Below are 24,421 nucleotides of genomic sequence, written 5' to 3'. Positions count from 1 at the left end.
TTTCAGAAAAGAACTCCATTTTATTGTGACTAAAAACCTTAATATTATACCAAAAAAAAAGTATTTACATAAAATCGAATGTTAAAAGCTACGATTCTTCATTTTTGTATTTGCCTCTCCAAGATTTAGGTAATGGCACTACTGCTGGACACGGAACTTGTCCAAAAATTTCACACATACAATGCTTTTCACACATATATCCAAAATTGGCAATATTATCTTTTTTTTCTTTAGCCATGGCTTCCATGTGGAGTGTCTCTTTTGGTTTTCCAAGAACTTGTAAAACATGATCATGAATTCGATCTTTGTCACGATTATCAACATCAATTAACAAATCCTTACCATCACTCATGAAACATCTAAATAAATATATATAATATCATATATTAATGACTTAATGGGTTAAGTTTAAATGTTAATGTGTGAAAACTAGCTTAGGTATACCTTATGAATGGTGTTGGTGTCATATTCTTAAGAGTCATCACTTGAACGTCAGGATTTTTATATTGAATTTGAGGGAGGTGCCAAAATACAAAATCTCGGGTGCCACGATGATTTTCACCCAAAGTGTTGTAGTGAATTGATACGATTTTAATTCGGTCTTTGAACACTATCTTACCAGCTTCCAAATATTGTATGGTTCTCCGGATCGGAGCAGCGCCTTTCATGAACGGCATGGTTTAAATGTATAATATTACTCGACGATTTAAAAACAATAATAATCATCTAATTTATTGACACATATTTAACAGCATTTTTGCTAATACCTAATTGAAATTTGCTTAATGCTTATGCCGTATATATTTTCTATGGCTTATGCTGTATACAACCAATTAAAGCCATGCTACTCATTTTTCATTTGATTGTGTATCACGATAATATAATTAATGATTATTAAAAAAAAAAAAGATAACGTTATCACTGAGAATATGTTATAAAATATGGCGGTAACATACAAATTCAAATTTAAAATGATAATAATAATGTAGTGTTTTTACTAACATGTATTTCAAATTTTATTTATTTCACTTGACAATAATTTTGGCGTGAATACAATATTCATACAATATACAAATTATTCAATAGTAATATTAAAAAAAAAATATATTTGATGGTGCATTTTGAATTATTTGTCGTCATATTTTCAATATAGGTACTATGAAATAATAGCTAATTTAAAAAAATTAAGTGTCCATACGACCATACGTGAACCATGATGAATCTTATGTATAGTAATAGATAGATCGATAGTGGATTATATATAACTCTAAAACAAAGGCCGTATATACATGAAATGTTCACTGGATGTTTATATTCGCATAATCGCATTTTCTATACACGATAACCTTTTCAATATATTTTGATCTGTTTTGAACTGTTTACGGACATTTTTAGTCTTCAACTTTATTAGTTTTTTTGTCTCTATGAATGTTAATAAAATTTTATTTATTGGGTAAAAAAAATACTGTTATAATATTATCCTGTAAACATTGCATGCTTAGTAAATGGCGGCTGAATTCTATGATAAGAAGGAAACAGCTATCTACTTATTTTATTTTAATAATTATTATTTATACTGAAATCTATACCACGGTCCTTACTTAATATAAACGTTTGGTTACTGACATCTTATATTCATATAATGCATGGGCATGATGCTTAAAATAAATAAAACCAAAACGTTTCTTTCATGGAATATTGTTTTCGTAGAATGCCAGAATTAAGGTGACCAGACGTCTCAATTTTTAAAAATGAAGCCTCTTAGCCACCTACCTACCCTGGGACGTGGCTACGCCACTGTAGGTAAGAACCTGTAAGGTTGAGTATAGTATCATGATTTATGATGTGTATGATCTCGACAGTTTATTCGTTATTATTCATTGTTGTTCGTTCTCATTTAGTCTAATTTATTTAATTTTTTACTATAACCCAGAATGGTAGAATAGTTCTATGGTGGTCTGGTTGTTACTAGTTGCATAGATCCATATACCTGAGATCATATTAGTATACCTAGGTATCTAAGATCCCTACAATACCTTTACCATGATCTATGAACGCAGAAGCGTGACAAAAAATTGTATGTGTGGCTCTTATTAGCCTAAGAGCCAAGGTAACTGAAGACAATTATTTCTGCGAGACGTACCGAAATTTGTATACATAGTAATACATGATTTAAACATCACGATTTTTGATTTTTTTAAATCATAGAACATTAATGAGGTAGGTGAAAAATATCATTGATAATCAATGTTAATAAATTAAATGTCTTTAAAAATAAAATTAATAACATATTACCATTACAGATTGCGAAATTGTATTTATTTAAAATTTAAAGCCGTGTAGACAATTAAAATATTTCTTATTTAATTTTTAAAAAATATGTATCTGTTTTTTATTATATGAATGATTTGTGCCTTAAATAGTGGATGATTACGAGTAGGTAAATTAAAGTATGTAACATTTTAATTGTTTTTTCGATCAGATTTCAGGTTTCTTAATATTGACTTTGCCCACCCTGCCACAAATGTCTGCGCACTCCTATGTTGACTATGATCCTATAGGTACCTAGTTTATTATTTCTTTGATTAATTTATAGTTAGGTTATCTGTTTAAGTCTTGCTAATACCAAATAACATAACGTACCTAGTCCAATATATTTTTACTTTATTTCTGAAACTTTAATTTTCTAAAATATACAAGTATCTTCATTAAATCCTATCAAAATCACCTTTTAAATATGACGATCAAGTTACTTAAATATTTGATTTTATCGATGTGGCAACGACCAATAAATGATTCAATCTATACTAATCTGTATATAGGTACCATTATATATTTTACTACTCAGTACTATTGCTATATATTAAGGATTGTAATATTGTATACAGTTTGTTGATATGTCAAATGTTACACATAATACATTTGGCAAGAATTTAAACTGATAAATATATAAACATATAATATACAATTTAACGTGGTTGGTATTAGAGTTCGTTGTATTGTAACCTGGTGAAGCGCGGTGTTTGGACGCAATCACTAATATAGTAATGTGTGCAGCAGTCGAATAGGCTCCCAGATGGGTGACCACCCGGGTTCTTTGTGACGATTTATCTGCCTGAAAAAAAAAAACGCGTACCGACCGTAGCCCCCCACACAAACCGAACGGGGTTGCCGAATGTCAAAAAAACGAAGTTCATTTTTGATTTATTTTTGAACCTCTCGCATGACATAGTGAATTGCAAGTTAAAAATAATGGTGTGGAATATTGTCCACAGTAAAAACCAGATAATAACGATGCAGTTTGAAGTCTTAAAAAAATGATACTATAACCTCCTAGTTATTTACCCAAGGACTTCAATCGGCTGTGACAAAAATAGTGTTTGCACTTTTTTATCTGCTAGTCAGCAATTTCAAAAAAAAAATAACTATATTATATTTCTTTAAATTAATAGTATTCGTTATGAATGTAGTAAAATGTATAATAGTACCTATAATAATTTGAGATTAATTGATGTTTTCTCAAATTAAATCTAAATTGACAATAGCAATGAACACATTTTTAAATTATTAAAAAGTTAGGTAGGTAATATAAGTAATTGTTCTTTGCCACAAATAAGAAGTAAATTCGTTCGTTAACTGTATGAAGTATGTCACCAAAACGCGAACTGAACATAAAATTAAATTATATTATTTACAAAATATATATTTTTTCTATAAATCTACTTTTTATTATCTTTTCAAGTATTTTACAAAGTTACTTATCATAGATATAGGTATTTCCTCGTCGTTTTAGTTTTAGTTTTTGTGTTTATTACATCATTAATTTATTAATATGTTCTTTAGTAGCTAGCTACAAAAGTGTGCTTTAGAATCTTAATTTTAATTATACACATTTGATTTAAGGTTTATTGTAATCTTTCAAATACAAAATTTTATTTTAATTTTATTTTTTATTCTGTATATTGTACAGCTGTACAGGTCTCTCAATAATTTAGGATTAACCATTAACCGATAATTAAAGTTTGTAAGGATAAAGGATTATATTTATATTAATGTACATTTTTAATAAATATCATGGTAAATTATATTATATTCATTCAATTTGTTACAAACATGAGGTTTGATAAAATATAATAATTATGGAAAATATATCTTATAAGTTTTAACCTATGAAAATAAAGCTAAATAAATTTAATCATGAATAATAATTGAACTTGTACTTATGGAGTATAATTAATTTTATTAATTATAGTATTTTCACTGCCAAATAGTATTTATTTTAACATCATTATCACAACATTCTAATTATGTATTATTGAAAAATCCAATCAATATTTATTTTTTGAAATGTATTAATTTTATATTATGAAATATCTAAATTTTTTAAACTTTAATGATCTGTTAGTATTAATCATAGTTTTTTTTTTGTACTACATTGAGCCTATATACTCTATATATTGTGATTTTTGGTGATTTACCGTAATTGGTCCAAAGTAGGTATTTAAGATTCTGAGCTGAGCGAGAAATGTATTCGTTTAACAAGTTGTTTGGTGTCCATCATCACATTATAGAGAATTATTCTAACCATCATCAATTACCCTATTTTTTTGTATAATTTTTGATCTATTTGGTACTTTTTTGAGAATGAAAGGTAAGAAATTCTCAACACATTCTTAATAATTTGGAAAAATTAATGAACAACTTTAAAAAAATAGTTATATCACTCAAACATCGTTTTTTTGAAAAAAATAATATTTTATTTTATTGTAATTGAAAAAGGAATAATCTCAGACTTTAAATTTTCACCAAATATTTATATAACATAGGTAATATATCAATATTATTAAGACATACCATCAATTATTAACTATTAATGTCTGTTTTTAGTTAAAAATCTTGAACATTTAATTTAAAGTTTTTTAGACATTGTTCTTAGTTTCTTACGGCAATATAAAAATATTGAAAAACATGGAAACAATGTTTTTTGATAAATGCTTGAAGATGATCGTCTATCCTTTGCTCAGAATTGTTTTCTCATGTATTTATAGTATAGTATCGATTCTATACATTATGTCATTATAATATAGGTGTAGCACTACAATCTATATCTTATAATAGCCGTACAAGGTGTATAATACAGCAATGATATGTATATATCAATAAATTCAAATAAAATGTGTGTGGCACAACTACTCAAAGCTTATATGTTATATATTATATAACATGCAATAGACCGAGTTCAGCATTTATTTTTTATTTTTGTAAAATATACATAACTTTTACTAAAAAATATTTTATGAATATAGGACTTTTGGACATATTATGTATAAGAAGATTTTTTATTTTTCATTCACTTTTAGGGCAGTATGTAAGACTTTTCAACACTAATTTATTCATGATATAAATTTGTTAGTCACCATAATACATGCTAGGGAATATTATGTATTGTGAGTTGTGCCAGTATGTAAAATATGAATGACGTACATATTTCTAAAAAAAAAAATGTTTGATTTTGTAGACTAAGTATCTGGTATACTAGGTACAGTTCTTATTATTTCCATTGAAAATATTATTAGGCATTTATTTGAATTAAAAAGAATACTTAAAATCCTAAAATATAAAAATGCTTTTTAGTAAAATTATGTTCAATTAAGCTATACTCGAAATCCTGTTATTGTAATCCAATGATTCCAGAGCAATTGATGACACATGTGATACAGTTGTCCCAAATCCACGGTCTTCTTGATTTTTTCCTGAAATGAAAGGATGCGAAGTTTAATAAATATTATTAAATAGGTTCTTACTAAATAATAATTTAATAATTTCTATATTACCAAATTTTACAATTTACAATTTATTACAAGGTACTTAAAAAATAAATAATTTAAATGATCGTTGGTTTAAAAATATAATATTTGATATCATACATGTTTTATTTATATTATTACATAACTATCTAGGTACTCCGTGAATATATTATCTATGGTACCTACCAATATATCTACTATTCTAGGAATTAGACTGATGCTTATACATAATATAATCTAAGTAGGTACATTATACAATTTAATAGTATTATAATTTATAAAAAAAATAAATAATTCAGACAAACCAAATTTATTAATAAATAATAATACTATTAAATTGTATAATGTACCTACTTAGATTATATTATTCTTGTTATATTTCAAAATAATATCTTAAATCAATATGGTTAACCATAATGTAAAATAATTTGTACATCGATGTATAGATCATATTATTGTAAAAATGTACAATCTGTACTAGTTAATACAATAAGTAGACAGTCCTGTAAAGAATACTTTTAAAAAGTACTTGAGTAAATACTCAAATGCATTTTTTTTTAAGTATTTAAGATACTACTCAAATACTTTAATTGTATAGTATTTCAAATACTTCTCAAATACTTTGAAAAAGTATTTGGAATACTTTTCAAATACTTTTGGTTTTTAAAGTGGGTTTCTAATTATCGTAATATAAACACATAGGTAGTAGGTTATTTAATAGTTATCTAATAGTTTAAAGGGAATATTGTTATTCAATAACTATTTTTAGAAATCTGGTTTTCACAAACCCGAAGGCTTCGGCTTACACAGAAATACAGAATATTAAATAAAATTATTATTCTGTTATTGACGATTGTAGTTGACAATAATATTTTTCCAACCAATTATTTCGAATAAAAATAAAATGTTCAAAATAAAAAACCAAAGTATTCAATATCAAAAAGTATTTAATAAAAAAAAAAGTATTTGAAATACTATTCAAAATACTTCATGCTGAAAGTATTTAAAAAGTTATTCAATACTTAAAAAAGTATTTGAATAATTTTACTTAAATACTTTACAGGACTGTAAGTAGATGAGTGGAAATGTGGAATACAATATGAGAATAGAGAACATAGAGTAGGTGTTTCACATTAGAAATACCTGAACATGAGTTGAATAATATTAGAAATAAATATGTAAATTCAAATAAATTTTTTCATAATTTATAAAAACAATAAGAGTACATCCTACTAATGTATTAGGAGTATATTAATACATAATAGTTATAAACCAATTTATAATTATTTGGTAATATACATTGTCAATAGACAAAATAATCACATACAACATACATAATTCATTATTAATAATATGCCCTCTAACAAAAATATATTAGTATATTACTAGGTGTATTACTAGGTAGTTGTCTTTATACCTATTGAAATATAGTAATGTATAGTCAAAAATGAATTAAATTTAACCACATGGCATCAAAGTCCATAGGTATCGCTGACGCAGGGAAAATGAATTTCATCAGCTGAATGATACAATTTAGTACACATGAGTCACTCAAACATAGGTACTGTTAATAAATTTCCTCAAAATTTTTACACTCATCCAAACGGCCACCACCCAAATTTAGACATTCATGACAATTTAATTTGGTGTTATACCATAAATTAAAAAACATTATACATGGAGGAATATTATCTTGTTTTTATAACAAAATATGTGTTTAGTGTATTCGTAAAATTTGCATGCAAGCCCGGATTAAGATACTTCATGATCTCTCTACGTGAAAAATGATCCATAATATTAATATTATATTAAAAAATATCAAGTCAGAATACATATATCCATTTTAATTACTTTTTTCTTTTCGAAAATTCTCTTTCCATATTATGAAGATTTAAAATATAACCAATAAAATATTACCAATATTCTCAAGAGAGCAGTCTTGAACCTAACCTAACCAAGTATAAATTCATTGTATTTTTTGAATTTTTCAGAAGTACAGTTTAAACTTGGAATAGTTAAATTTAATTTATTTGTATGAATTTGTTTAAAATAAAATTAATATGAATAATATGAATATAAAATCTCAAGAAACAAACAACAATAGAGCATCTATATGTAATATAAATGTTATGTTTTTTAGAACTATTTTCTTATAAATCAATTCAATAGTGATTTTTAATTCTTATCTTAAGCGATACTAAAAAGAAAATGTACCTATTGCAGGATTTGAAGCTCCTAAAAACAATCCAATATCTTAAGGCACTCTCCCTTAACCCGGGCTTATTGTTCGCATGCCAGTTGATGATGTCAAGTTACCGTGTGGCTGTAGACGTTTCGATATGGATCTCAAAACAGGTACTCGTTTTGTAGCTTTTTCACAACATCCAACACTTAGAACTGATTCAAATGCTTTTCTGTACTGTTTATTCATTATGACGTATATGATTGGATTGACGCATGCTGACGCGTAAACCATAATATATGCAATCAAGAGAAGAGCTAAATTAAAAAGAAAATATTATATTTAGCCATTTAGGTTTGCATATAAATACATAGTATTATAATTTTTAGATACAGACATGCAGTTTAATTTATATTTTGATTATTTTTAATATTAAAGTACCGAGAAGTGACTTACATGGGGTAGTTTTGAACTTTGTCAATGTATAGGTATCTCAGTTAATAATTATTGTATGGGGCCAGTAAGCATATCAAAAGTTGTCTCTTAGTCTATACTTTAATATGGATTTAAATTTAAATTTGTACACTTAATTCCTGATTTTATATTTTTTTTTTTTGTGGTTGTACCAAGTTACCTTTGAAAGAGCGTATTTTGGGGCAGTTATTTAATTTTGCTGAAAAACTCATTTTGAACCTATTGTGTCGAAATTGGGCCAAAATAGGTACATGAACAAAAGTGTTTCCTTACAACATTTAACATAGGAATGTGTCATTAAAATTGTATATAATTCATAACCATGTATTAGGTAAATAAATTAATAGATACAACTAAAAATGAGATTTTCTAAATTGTAATTTTGAATATTCAACTTAAAACAAGTAAGTTAGGTAATATAAAGTCAAATTAAAAAAATTACAATTTGTACATCTATTACCCTATGATAAGAAACATAATTATATTGAATAAAAATAACTGGTGAATTAAAAAGATGGTGTCCCAAGTTATGCTTAAAACAAAAAAAAATATCGATAACTTTAAAAATATTTGACATACGATGATGATTTTTTTTTATCTCTAATAAAGATGTAGAGAATAAATATGTTTACATCAAGTCAATTATTACACGAGTAAATCGTCGTTGATTTTATGCTGTTAAAGGTGTTAGTAAAGATCTACTTTTTAAATATGAATTATAGTTAAGATCCCTGAAACTTATAACGACTTTGATGTGTTCTGGACCAAGGTGTATTTACCACATTGTTCTGGACTTTGCAAATGTTGTGTTGATGAGTTATCCGATTCAAAAATTATCTTATACTGATAACAAAAGAGGTAATAGCGAAATAAGCCAAAACGAAATTTGTGCCCCAAGTAAGTCACTTATATTGAATTTAATAAGATATCTATTGGATAATGGACCGTCTCCGTTCAGAATTGTATTTCGTATATTATAATGATTTATCATTGAATTATAATTTAATACATCCATTACAGTGACCCACTCAATAACGAGAAACATGAGATAGGTACACTCGACATCTATGTAATAGAGTAAATCAACATCTCCGGTTTTTTTTTTGTCCTATTTGAATGACAAAATTATTTTAATGATGGGTGGTGGGTTTATTGAAATTTTATCCATGAAGCAGTAGTAAAAAATTTACACGAATAAGTCGTACCTACCCACCTAGTAAGTGATTATTAAAAAAAACAAATATAATATATGAAATAGTCAGAAATACAATATTTAATATATACTATTTTTAAAGGTGAAACCTAAATCCGTATATAATTTTATGTATAATGTCTAATGTATAAAATCCTATCTTGTTAAAGGGGACTCTTTTTAACCACCGTCAGAGGTAGGGGGACTGAGTCTCCTTGGGTCCCCCCACTTTAACCCCTGTATGAGTATTGAAAAACACGTAATATACCCAGTGGCAAAGCGTCATAGGAGACAAACACACAACGTCTCCATACTTAGAAATTAGAACACGGGACGAATAAACAATTATTCTGATTTATATATTATTTACAAATGTGAATTTAATTTTATATTATAATTAATATTATGATGTATATCTCGCAATTAAGGATGTGCGGGTAGAGGGGGAATGCTAATGTGAGTGGGGTTTACTGTCTACGCTATGAGACGTGTCTCGCCGTTCGTAATTACCTCAGTACTCAATATTTGTTATAGACGTCGCCTCGTGATAGGTACGTCGTATGTGTTTCTTAATATTTTATTGTTTTATATTGTAATTTGTAATTTATCCTCGTGGGCCATGGCTGATGATTTAATTAATGCCATTTTGAACGATGGAATCATTAACACTACTCATACGAAAAAAATGTGTACATTTGTTATTATGTAGGTACCTATTTCAAATTATCATTTTAAGGAAGGTGTAACGTTTTAATTTATTTAATATAATATTTCAGTTTGTTTTAAGTTTTTGAACATTTATTTCTTAAAAAGGGGGGGGGGGAGTCTAAGCGTATTAGTGCCATTTTTTTCCCGTGTCTCCCCAACCAAAAACCTCACGCCTCACTACTGAACATACCTAATTATTACTTATACCTCCACACAAAATAATAATGCAACTAAAACTTAATTTTACTTTATTTAATTTGATCATTCTTGACCTAAGTATTGTTGCATTAAACCTATAAGTTGCATAATTGTGTATATAAGTAGCCACTAAAAGTCTAAACACGCATCTATTGAAATCTTTTATCAATATTGTATGACGTATGTTTAATATACTTATAAGATACTTAAATAGACATATATGAAACAGATTAAGTTGAATTTTGGTATAACTTTTGTTTTAATCAATATTTAAAAAAAATTTTTTTATATAATTTATAGCTACTTGTACTACACGTGTAATAAAAAAATATATTTTTATTTTTCAATAGGTACTAAAAATAAAAAAATTTAAATTTAATTAAAATTTTTTTGAATAAATTCAAAATGGCCAATTTGTGAATCTGATTAAAAGAAAGATTTGGATGGTAAAAACATTTATCTAAATCAAGAAGTTTATTTTTTAGAATGTTTTTAAATATCAATATTTTTTTGATTAAATTAATTTGGTTCGCAATAACTTTTTTAAAAATATTATTTTTGGAAATTTGCTAACATGGGTATATTTTTTAAACTATTTACTAATCACATTAATTTAGCAATTTTTGTCATACGCTTAAGTAGCATCAATTTTTTTTTTATTTGATCAGTTCTTTCTGTTACACCCTGTATAGTATATTATATAGGTATTATACTCATAGAAATTTCATAGATTTATATTTATATTCGTAAAATAATTTAAAAATATGTTTTATATTATTCACTGTGGTACAAACTACAACGATATAAATATAGGATAAATATAATTTTATATAGTTCCAATTAAGATTGCGGTAGAGCGAACAGAAAATCGAAGCAAGTACACGAAATTATTTTGCAATCAAATTTATATTATATTATGTATTTTGTTTGTAACTATTTACCTGGGTATTGGACATCTGGATCTGAGGTTTTTGTGATTGTAATTGGTAAATAGCAAAGTACAAATGATAAAAATATAGCCAATACCATTTTAGTTATCCTCCATTCACTAAGTTTTCTTTTTATTGACTGCATATTTGTTACTGTTGGATCACTTTGGGTGGATAATTGATGTCTTCGCATTCTTTGTTCTGACCTGTGAATAAATATTAATTAAAGTTTGCTTGGATTTGTATTTGTTTATAAATACGAAAATGTATTAAAAAAAAATATATTTACTGTTTTAAGCATTAGGTATAGCTTGATAAAATAATAAAGGTTACATATTATTATATTAATATTTAATATTTAATACTAATATAATATATCTAATATTGGTAGTAATATATTCTTAATAGGATCATTCATTTATACGAAATGTTCAAAGTTTTAAAATTATTTAGCTGTGACACAAGTACACAACAAGATGAAATTGAAATACATTAGTCATATAAATAGCATTACCTACAACAAAAATTTCTAGGTATTTTTTTTTTATGCATTATCTTATCTCATAGTATAAAGACAATAAATTGAACAACCTTTGTTTTGGTTTATTGTATAAAAGTTAATTTATATTTGAATTTACTTACTTACGGACAACCCAAAATATACTAGTATAACAGCAAACAATTACAATACACGGTATGATGAACCCAGTGATGAAAAGGGCAAATTTCGAAGATCGACCAGATTCATCTGATATTATTGAACATGAACCCAATTTTGGATCATTTTCAAATTTACCTTAAAAAAATATAATTATAAAATATTACAATTTAGGTAGGCAATTTATAATATTTTCAAATACATACCCCATTTACCTAAAAGAGTAGGTACCAGCATGCCAAACGAAATAATTATACAAAGTATTATCATGGAAGTTATCCATATTGGACGATATACTATACTATATAAGCTTGAATGAACGATCATTATATACCTAAATTAAATATTTTTTTATTGAATGCATACTAAGCAACAAGTGTAATAACTAAAATTTAGTTTGCAACTTATACGGATTGAATTATTTTAGCAGTAAATACTTATTATCTCGAACCATATTTTTACTTTTGTAAAAATATATTTTTTTAATTTTATTAATTAAAAAACAACATACTTGAAGTAAAACAATTTTCCTTTATTTTTTATTATCTAAGGCTTGATATTGATTGAAAAAAATTCGGTTTCGGTTTTGGTTTCGATTTTATATAACATTAAAATATTATATATAAAGTTATATAACATTAAAACATAACAATTGTCAATTTATAATTTAAAATGATTAATTTTTTAAAAAACATTTATAATTGCAACTCGCATAATATATATAATTTACAACTTAATAATATATATGAATTTACACAAAATTATGTTATCAAGAAAAAGAACAGAAATGTTTGTGTTTTTGTATTGGATTATTTTTTTTTTATACTGACATTAATATTTACGTATAAACGAAAAATTTAAAAATGTTTTTAACTTGATGGATTTTTTAAAATCAACTGAGAAAAGCTAAGTTACTTCAACTGTAAATTAAACTAGTTAAGTTCATAAGTCGATTAAAAAATAAACTAACTAGTTAATGCCCAACTCTGTCCAAATGTATTTTTTAAGTGTATACTTAGTACTTACTAGTGAGTTAGATGTCAGTAGAGGTAGTTTAAGATATTTAATTCAACATAGAATTTACAACAATATATTAGTAGTGTTAAACAGTGATTATAAAATATGGGAATTCTCAAAATATAAAATATAAATATGCAGGGACAAATTGGTCTTAAACAACAAAAATACATAATTATATTTAAATAATCACACATAGGTTAATACATGTAGATGTATAAACGTATATATATTTTATATAGATACCTATATAAAATAAATTGGTGCAGTTTGTATATAATGTATCTTATCAGTTTTGTCGTAGATTGTATAATGTTAAATTATTGTTTGTCGCAGTTTACATACAAATTTACAATTTTAGAAAAAGGTTAATTTTTCTGCAGTTTACCATCTCCCACGGTTTATACCGGTATCTGAAATGAGTTTTGAAACCGGTTTCAATCCCTGGACTATTATCCTATCATTTTTTAAGTTTTAATTTTTTTGAATGATAACATTATATTTTTAATTCTATACTCCGAATATAATATTTTCAAAGAATTTTGATTGATAAACATTGAATTTAAAAAGAGCTGTTAATTATTTATAATTAATAAGTATTTAACATTTTTATGAGTGGAGTGACACGCAGCTAGGGGTACATCGCAAAATGTTATTCCACTACCTACTCCACTCATATACACTTTAAATATTAGTAACTACCTATTTAATTTATAAGTTTAATATAAGTTTTTTCCAAAAATATCGTTAGTTTTTGAATTGAAATAATATGAAAATAATACTTTCATAAATATTAATACGTTTTGAGATAATGAGTATTGCTTTAAAAAAATCATACAGTAATTTTTAGTATATCAATTGTTAGGTGCAAACTAAATCTCAGTTATATTAAATATAAATTACAATGTTATTTGAAATTTTTAATATTTCTTAAAAATTCATATGATATATTATATTAATTATTAAAATAATTTAGTGTAATAGGTATTCAAAAGATATTAAACTATATTTGTCTCCACATATGATCTCGATTAATTAAAATTTCTTGTTGTTAACAATGGCTATAATTGTCTGTTTCTAGTACTTGCACGTTTATTCATATATGCCACCATTGCTTTTAGGTATAGTTCAATATTGCTACAAAATTTGTATATTATGTATTATACTGTCAGTCTTAGATTATATTAGTGATTCTGTCTTTATCTGTATCGTCTACCCACGTATCCTGAGCTTTCGAATTCGATGTGAGCAACCTTTTGCCACGTTGTATTTTATTATAGTTATTATCACCCGTCCCTTAGCGATCATATAACATTCCCGCACCCCAGTAACGCAAACATTTTGTCATCGGCCCGTATCATTATCCAGAATATTGTTTCTTACTGGCTTTATCATCTGGGTCACAACTAATCTAACCTCCAATATTCCAATTCCCGAGAACGAGAGCTATAACGTTTCTGATCGAGAATATTCAAATTGTTCGACTCATTTATTTCATTCAATTATTATGAATTGAAGTAATTCTATTGATAATATGTACCTAAACCAATATATTATACTAATTTATTTCCATTTTTGCTAAATAAAAACCATCGTAAAAAAATGTACTAAAAATAATTCCGTTATTTAATTTAAAATAATATAAGTCATTTAATTTTTTTCTTAAATTCTACATAATTATTTTTTTCTGTTTTGTTTCTTTTGATGGAAGTGAATTTACAATTTCTTTTCAAAGATAATCTTTGGTATCGTGACCATTGAGGTTGATTTACATGTTATATTTAATTGTATAAGATTAAAAAAAAAAACGTTAAACGGTTAACAGTACAATTATGACTTAATGAGATATTCATTTTGGTTGAGTAATTTGATAGTAATGGTGAATTTGATGGCGGTGGAGATATATTTGGGGTCCTGATTGAGCAATTCGGCCAGTAACTCCGTAAATTTAGATTAATCTCATTTTAATTTGTTTGCTTATTAATTGAATTATTCTTGTGTAACTTCAATTTTTTTTAATATTCTTATTCACACAATAATTTATAGCAAACAGATATCCGCTTAAAGTGGTTTTTTTTAATGCTAACCTATAGTCATAAGTCATAACTCATATTAAGTCATACCACACAGGTGAGTGTCAACATTGAGTTTATGTATAATGTACTTTTACATATTGTCTAGATTATTTAAAATCTTTGCATGAATAAATCAATTGTACTAATAATTATAATTAAATGTAAATCGGTAATGTTAACAATTATTACATCAATCTTACCTAAAAGTTCATTAAAAAAACTAATAGGAATGGTAGTTGACTTGTCAAAAATTAGTTTGTGTTAACAATAAATAGTTTAAAGGTTTAATCTAACTTTTTTTTTATACAATTTTACGTGTAATATATTTCATTGGGTGATAGTATTAATTATTAAAGTATTTTTATACATAGTTTAATACATAGCACTTTTTATTAGGACTTTAAATATACTTAAATAAATGATAAAATATTTTATTATTTATAAAAATATAAAATTGCTTGCATTAGTTTATATTGAACAAATGGTTAAAAAAATTATCTTACATACCTAAGTAAAAACTTATTAAATTTAAAATAATCAACATTTAGGTGTTAATATATGCCTAATACTAATTTACTTACCTATTTATGGTTATCATAGTAATAAATAGCAGTGATATACCGATATTTCCGTATTGGAAAAATGGTACCATTGAACATAGTATTGGGTATTGTACCCAATTAATATTTAAGAATCTTGAAGCATTGAATGGCAATACGGCTATGCAGAATAACAAATCAGCTGCACCTAGGCTGTAGAAATTAAAAAAGCTATTTTTTATTTGTATTTTAAGTTCTTGCACAAAAACAAATTTTGTATTTTTAATAATAATATAATATATTATAATACATTTTGTACACTATTATTTATTTTGTCTGAAGATTCTGGTTTGGTATAGTACTATAATACTGGTTTATAGGTACTTTATGTACTATATTTCCTAATAAACTATTTTGCTTCTGAATTGACTGAATTATTCTTTAATGATAAAAACCCATATATTATTAATCGATAGTTATTAATTTTCATATATTACCTGATAATAAATGCAGAAGCTACATTTCGAATCCGTGGACTTTTTAGTATTACTAATATAGTCAAACTATTACCTACGATTCCAATACACATTATAAGCAACGTTATGAACGCCGCTGCGTACCTAATTGTTTGATTCTCTTTTAGCCATCTGAAAAAATATACCTAATAATTGTGTACACGATGATGGTAGTGACTAGTGAATAACAATAGTGAATATATACTGACGGTTCGAATCCCATTGATTGGTTTGAGCTTGACATTGTAATTAATTATAATCACTTAATGAAGTACTGAATAAAAATATATATGATTTTCATAATTTTCAAACTAAAACAAAAATGAAGTTATATTATTTCTTAGGACAATAGTTAACTGATATACCTATTATGTATTTTTTATTTACAATCCACAATTTTTACCAAGTCATAAGAAAATACAATACTGTTTTTTTTTAATAACAATAATAATTGTTATAAAAAAGATCCTGGTACATTTTAAAATTACATTTGTTGGATATAGGCGTAGGTATAGGTTAGGTTAGGTTACGATAGGCACTAAAAGGATTTCTAAAATTTAAATTTAAATTAAAACATTAATGTAAGTACATTTTAGTCAAATAAAATCGACTTTTGCTTTTAATAATCTTCTATTTTTATGAAAATATTGAAAACTTTCAAATGTATAGTAATTATCTGAAATTATTGAATTTCGATTAGTGATAAATGTTGCACGCGCGTCAATTCATCGTATCATATTTATCATTGGACAATTTATATCATGGATAATTTCATCATCAATTTAGTTCATCGTTTATTACAAAAAAATATTGAGTGGGTGTACATTGTAATAATTTTTGTATAATAGGTACCTACAAAAAACGATTTTAAGTAACGGAAACACCTTGTCGGGGTTATGTGTTAGCCTAATTTTTAAGGCTATTTTATAATGCATTCATATTACTATTAATTATTTACTTTTCTACTTGAAAAATGTGATGTTTGACTTATTATGGGTAAGCTTTTGCATTTATACAGGGTGTTGCACGATAAATGTGTCAAACTGCTAGAGGTGTTTCTACACCTCAAATTGAACAAAAAAAGTCCTTATGACCATAGTCAAATTATCAACAATAAGGGTTATAATTTCCATGTTTGTGTTTTTTTTGGTTAAACGCAATACTTTGATTCATAATAATGTTCATATCTGCTAAACCGTAGGTACTACAATTAATTTGAATACATTGATGAAAATCTCATAAAATTGGGATTAGGAAAACATATCTTACAAGGTTCCCACCTGATTTTTTGGGTAAAAAATAACACACGTTTTTTATAATTTTAAAAAATTTCAGGTTTATCTCACAACAATTATTTTTTAAGACAGGGGTCAAAAAGACTTTTTTTGTTCCATTTGAGGTGTAGAAACACCTCTAGAAGTTTGACACATTTATCGTGCAACACCCTGTATTATATTATATCTTAATACCGACTTACCGTATAAATCTATTCGAGATATCTTAAATTAATCTAAATATTTTGAAAATTTATTGTGTAGAAAATAATAATATATCTGATGACAAAATGTTTTAAGTCTCTAAGTTTTATGTTTTTAAATTACAACAAAAAAACTAAAATCGTTACTTTTTGTTTGAGTATCCAATTTTTTTTAAAAATTAAACTTTAAACACTTAAAAAAAATTGTGTCAATGCATAGGTATGTACGATATTTTTAACTTCTATAAGAATAACGACCATGTATTAAATTGTCAAGCTGTTTGACTGAAATACAACATTTTTATCAACATAAATTGTAAACAACTTGAAAATATTGACGATACATCTATAAAGACTATAAAAAAGCCAATCTATAGGAAATGATAAAATAAATGTGTAGACAATTTCACGTCCTTACGGTTATTCCTTTCCAAATTATATCAAAATAAAAACGAAATCGATGTCGTCAAAAACTGATGTCTCATAAATATTCCAGTTTTTTTGTTAGTTTTTCCTAAAGTATTAAGAAAAATACACGGAGTTTCCAACTTCTGACTCCCTAGTACTAACTAGAACAAACTCGAGACCTCCATTTTCGTTGAATATTGAAGTATTTTCTCTACTCCAAACATTGTCATCAGAAAAACTCCATCGCGGAAAAACTGTTTTTGTTGCATTAGATGAAGTCTTTTAAAAGTCAATCATATACGATTTACAACCTAAATAATTTTCAATATGTACAATGCACTATTGGCATGTTTGTATAATCAGTTGTATTTATCAGTTAATAAAATAACAATTGTTAGTATTTTAGTATTTAATTTAGTGTAGGTACTATTATTTATTAATATAGTAGAGCGAAGAATTCTGGTTTATTAATTATTATTTTTAATAAAATAATAAACTAAAGTTGTGTGAGTCACGACTCAGGAGAAAAGTTATCACGATGAACTTCATCACGATAAATTAATATTGTCACGCGACGAATTTACGGGACACCTGTTTTTTTTAGCCCAATACAATGCTATCTACTTAGTATTTGTAGTATTTACCTATCATTAATTTGCCATAAAAATAAAAACTGTTAATTAATATTATTGTTTATTTTCTTTCAATTGATAATAATTAAGTAAGTATATAAGTAAAGTGAACCAATATTTGCAATATCATACAGGTATTTACATTAGAACAACGAAACTATCTTTTAATTGTGGACCAAAACCTATATTAATTTTAGACAGCATAAAACTCTTATAGTAATATTTAGTTTATGATAAAAATAAATTGTAAGCGGAATATTAAAAATAGACTTTAGAATCAAGTAAGTACTGTATGATAGATGATCAAATTGTTTCGCTATTAATTCACTATATAGGACAGTGGTTTATAATATTAATTTTTTTCATTATAAAAAACGATTCTGATCGGAGTTGCCTTTCTATTTTAAGTTATGCATTCAAATAATTGATACTTACAGTTGTTTATTATAGGAAAATTAATATATTAGGACCTAGCCTTGTACTAGCAGTACTATACGTAATATATAATTTTCGTTAAGAATTAAGTAACGAAACACCAATAATTTAAATCACAGTCGCACAATACATAACACTGAAAAATATGGATTTTTATTTGAAAATCAAAAGTCGGTGGATTTCGAATAAAAAAAAATATAATAAATAATAATCTTTTTGTGATAAAATCTTTTGATTTACCTACTACATGTGAAAAATGCCTTGTGCACGGGTATTATTTATAACTAAAAGTGGTATGTTTTAAATCTACGTTTTAAAATTGTGTAAGCCTATACAAATGTATTTATTTAGTTATGTTGTATTGATTAATATTTAATACAACAATATACGTTTGGTTATTGTGCATGCGAATACATAATGACGTATGCTATTATATATTATTGTACGTCAATTATTATATATTATATTGTTATATTATTTTACCGAGTAAATTACTTACATGATTTAATGTAGCTTGTAAAGTATTCCGAATTTTTAATAAATTATACACGTTCACATTTGAATAAGACAATTTTGACGGACTTTTGATAAACATTTTATAGACATTTAGGTACAAACGTTCACACTGTTATGTCCACATTTCAGCTATGTGTGAACATGCTCGACACCAGAAATGATCTTTAATAGCCATTTATTTCATCAGTTTTAATCGACGTTTAAACATGCGGGCAATGTTCAGTTTTCAATAAGACAATTAGGAGGGGTCTATACGTAAAAAAAACAATTCTCCCCACATATTGAACCGGTCACAGTTTTGGGCGCACCACAGTTCACAGGGAAATATGTACCTATAAATATTTTATGTTCCATTTAAATATCTTTAAGTAATTATTATCGCATGCTAAAAAACAATACTTAATAGAGTGGCTTTACAATTTTTCCTCAATTTGTCAAACATATTAAAATGCAATAAAATGTAAATCAATAAGAAATATGTTTAAAGGTAGGTGCATTAAAATTCAGCCGGTAGTTGAAATTTGAATTTTGATAAATAATTTTACCATATTAAAATTTTGTATAAAAAATATTCATTACTTATTTATTACGAATTATATATATATTATTGTTTTGATTAATAAGTTGTAATATTTATATATAGAGGTAGGTATTCCGTGTTTTACATTTATTTTGTGATTATCATGTCATCATAAACATTTTAGAAACTAAAAAATCACAATGTATTATAATTATAGTTTATATACTATATTGTAATATACGATTTTAATGATAAATTACAATAATTTTACAATGGTTTATAATTATAGTTAAAACGATCATGGAAACTTATACATTTTAAACTTAAAGTTGTAGAGCTACTGTTAATATAATTTTTCGAACCACTGTTTTTATTTTAGTCAATTATAAAGGTTCATCCATGAATAAAGTAGGTTATGAAATAGGTTAGGGTGTCTCGTTAATTTGTTGATGGGTTCACTTACTTTGGACAGTGAGGAGTAGCGCAGAGGTGACAAACTCAATGTGGGAAAAATATTATGTAAAGGGATATTATACACACAACACACACACACATATATTATTTATGGCGGATGACATATAGAGGACATGATATTGTCGAGAAACGGTCTTAATTTTATTAAAGTAGGTATTTGATAAAATATAATGACAATGATTAATAAATAATTAAGTCTCATATAAAATAATGTTTGTGTATTTTTGACATATTAATATTAATCTTTTAGTCGAACCTAACAAACACAACATGGATTAAGTTAAACTTTTTTCATTTACATAAATAATATTTGTTCAAAAACTTTTTTTTTTTGTATTTAAGGAACAACAACAATAATATGTGCTAATGTAATAAACAGGAATACATTTTTAAATGAATTTATATTTTATTTTAAAAATTATAATAAACAATACTACATATAACTATGTTTGAAAAAGTAGTATAGGTTTAAATCATTTTAAGAATATACACATTTATGTTCCCAAATCACACGTGTTACAATTTTAGGTACCTATAGTATTGTAGGTAGGTAGTAGGTACGTATCAATTTTATTTTATATTCTTTTTACAATAAGTATCTATAATATAATATAATTTGGCTTTTAATAGAAATAAGCTACAGTATACCTACTTCCAGTTTATTTGGCAATATAGTTAGCATGACATGAACAATGTTGAACTAAAAAAAAAAAAAAATAATAATAATATTCAATTAATCCATCGGTATAAGGTACAATAATTCCACAAATGTATATAAAATGTCTTCTATAGGGAAACCAAAGATAATCAGTTGTCAGTTGCTAACAATAGAATATTGATTTACATATTTTTATAGACATTATTTGTATATAACATTTTTAAACAATTATTAAACTTTCAAAAGTTACAGTCGAAAGCAATTTAATATGTTCATGTTAATTGCGAGTAAGATTTATTAAATATTAATGTAAGTATTATGCGTACCTACTACCTAGATGTAGAAATTCAATTTTTGAATCATTAAATCATCCAAGGTTCAAATAGTCTGTAAAAAAAGACATATTTAATTTCAGGTTCTTATAAATGTTATTGGTTTTACAACGCATGGTTTTTTCTGATATTGTGTCTGTTATTACCTTTGAATAGTTATAATACTACAATGTTCAAACTTGAGGGTGGCGTTCAGGGAAAATTTAAAAACGAGTATTATTACGCAAAACAAGTTTTTGACAAAATCGATTTTGTTCTATTCTTTTAATTCAAAATTGAATAATTGTAGAGGCTTTAATTTTACATCAGATATTTTATTGGAATTTTTAAACATGATTTAAGTATCGATCTTATTATATCCAATATGCGAGCGACATTTCACCGGTTTATCTTTTATCCAATCTGATTTCTATAGGTAATTACTAATTAGTAATTACGATAACGAACATTGAGTGTAATAATTGTGTAAATATACGAGTAATGTAATCATTTTTGTCTGTAAATTCGTATATACATGACGTTTTACTTGTTGTGCTAACGTGTGTACATATTAACTTATAACAAAACAAAATATATTAGAAAAAAATCTTGTAAAAAAACATTTTATTATTTTAGGCACTAAAAATATTCGCAGGCCCTAGGCACAGTGTCTACCTATGTAGTGCCTATGCGCTAACACGGCCCTGATATTGTTAGTCATTTAAAATTATAAAATATTATCAGGTTGATGCCGTATCATGTTGTGAGTTGTTGTGTAGACGACTTGTTTGCTCTAAAACCAGAAGGTAACATGACACTCACTGTACTTTTTGTCTACATTTGTGCCAATTACTTAGATGACTCACACTTTCCCCTGGACAAGTGGGTTGATATGTAGAGTACAGGCGATCACACCACGAAATGCTGCGAATCTTTCCACGCAAAATGTAATGTGAAGTTCAGGTTTGCTCATCGTAATATTTTCAATTTCATGGAAATTTTGAAGGCTTACACGTATAAAGCTCCGCGGCAGGAATATTAGGAAAAAAACTAAAAACCAGCAAAACATTAGTAGTGTTATTCGGAAATGTATTGGTCAATTTAAACAAGGAAAAATTACCGGAAAGAAGTATATAAAAAAAGTTTCCTTCAGGTTCAAACCACAAGTTTTTTAATTTTTTTTTCAAGTAAACTCATTTTTTGAAGTATTGACACTATTTTTTAAAAGTCAACACAATTTTTTTTATTTTGAACGCCAACAATATTTTTAACCAGGCCTACAGAGAATTTCCTATCACTTTAACCAGTTCTCAGCCTGTACATGTGAAGGAAAATGTTGTTGATTGGGACGTCCATACCAGTGGCATTGGGTTGGAGCCGATACGACCACCTTCAAATGAAAGGAGGGAGCCGAGGTGGATACTTCTGATTTAAGTTAAAAAGTATTTTGCATCTTTTTGCGCACATGCCATTCAACATTTTTTACTTTTTTAGGTTATATTCAATTTATGTATGTAACATTTTTGTTTTTAGCAAAAAATTTGAGAATTTATAAAAGGTTTTTCATAAGTTGCTTGTACCCCAGTAAATAAATATAAAAAATAGACTTTCTCAAATTTTTTTTAAAGCATTAAAGTTCATAAAAATCACGATAATTTGCAAATTATTATGTAGTTAACAATTTATAACATTTTCCATTTTCATAGCTATGGCTTAAAAATTTGAAGCAAGGTTCCTTATAACTCATAAGTTAATCTTACAGACATTGGATATTTGAATTTATAAAAATAAAAGTTTTAGTTTTTTGTTGTAATTAATTATAATTCATAGTGAATTGTATATTATTATTTACTATACACTATGAAATGTTCAAATATTTAGCTTAATTTCTAGTTATGTATTTATACCAAGAACCCATTCACACCGTTCTACGGAATAAGTACGCGGTACGTTTTAGTATTGACTTAGTTCATAATTGTAATATTATAATAATTATTAATAGCAATAATAATATTCTTAGAAATATGGACTAACTGTATTGAATTCAAATTTAATACATTCATTAAAGTGACCTATACTCAACGAGGAAGTGCCCTCGACACTCACTATACAGCAGACGGACTTCTGTGGATTTTTTCAAAATTATTATGCTTAATATTATTAACCCATCGTTTAGAAAAAAATAAGTTAATTTAAATTTTGGTAGGTTTACAAAGTGTTGGCGTGTTGTCTTTGCGAGTGATTTTTTGCACTTATATCTAGTCATATCAAATTATAAGTGCACGTATGTAAATATTACATTTACATAATATAATATAATGTGATATAGTATAAAATAAAGATAAAACATTTTTTTTTTTTAAATAATTGAACATGATAGATAATAATAATAATAATTTATTGTGTTTGAATAAAAATTATAACACTAACCTTAGTTTGGTTTTTTCACTGTCGTCTTGTAACGGGTTTTGTCTAATAATCTTATTTTCACACGGTTTATCCATTACAGAACCATAACATTGAATTTTTCGTATGTGCAAACGGCATAAAAACTAAGCTATCACTTACGCAGTTAAGTCTAATAGGCGATAAACTGCGGTGATCCAACATTATTATACAGTTGACGCAACGTAAAATACAACAGGGATATCCCCTACCATTGTTATACCATTCATACTATACGTTGTCAACGGGCC

General features: G+C 26.1%; 2 protein-coding genes across 7 annotated transcripts; both read right to left on the bottom strand.

Annotated features, from left to right (window-relative positions):
• Window positions 1-838, bottom strand: LOC100167358 (probable 28S ribosomal protein S25, mitochondrial). Its single transcript, XM_001945003.4, has 2 exons — window positions 445-838; window positions 1-359 (listed from the first exon to the last, which is right to left on the bottom strand). The coding sequence occupies exons 1-2, from the start codon at window positions 675-677 to the stop codon at window positions 89-91; spliced, it is 504 nt and encodes a 167-aa protein (XP_001945038.1). The 5' UTR covers window positions 678-838; the 3' UTR covers window positions 1-88.
• A 4,531-nt stretch (window positions 839-5,369) lies between these two features.
• On the bottom strand, window positions 5,370-24,339 carry LOC100165337 (G-protein coupled receptor moody). 6 transcript variants are annotated; one of them, XR_003839764.1, is made up of 10 exons: window positions 24,156-24,285; window positions 22,548-22,775; window positions 16,504-16,605; window positions 16,277-16,426; window positions 15,822-15,992; window positions 12,355-12,482; window positions 12,133-12,286; window positions 11,503-11,696; window positions 8,022-8,306; window positions 5,370-5,753 (listed from the first exon to the last, which is right to left on the bottom strand). XR_003839764.1 is itself a non-coding variant. In XM_003241150.4 (10 exons), the coding sequence occupies exons 3-10, from the start codon at window positions 16,536-16,538 to the stop codon at window positions 5,650-5,652; spliced, it is 1,119 nt and encodes a 372-aa protein (XP_003241198.1). In that variant the 5' UTR covers window positions 16,539-16,605; window positions 22,548-22,775; window positions 24,156-24,284; the 3' UTR covers window positions 5,370-5,649. The 6 variants fall into 6 exon arrangements, 5 of the variants coding, with proteins under 5 accessions (XP_003241198.1, XP_001943745.1, XP_008178144.1 ...); XM_003241150.4 differs by having other exon boundaries at window positions 8,124-8,306; window positions 24,156-24,284; XM_001943710.5 differs by lacking the exon at window positions 22,548-22,775 and having other exon boundaries at window positions 8,124-8,306; window positions 24,156-24,310.
• Between the last annotated feature and the right edge of the window lie 82 nt (window positions 24,340-24,421).

This window comes from Acyrthosiphon pisum, chromosome A3, assembly GCF_005508785.2.
Source record: "Acyrthosiphon pisum isolate AL4f chromosome A3, pea_aphid_22Mar2018_4r6ur, whole genome shotgun sequence".
In the NCBI taxonomy this organism is placed as follows: domain Eukaryota; kingdom Metazoa; phylum Arthropoda; class Insecta; order Hemiptera; family Aphididae; genus Acyrthosiphon; species Acyrthosiphon pisum.
This window is presented reverse-complemented; position numbering and strand designations above follow the sequence as displayed.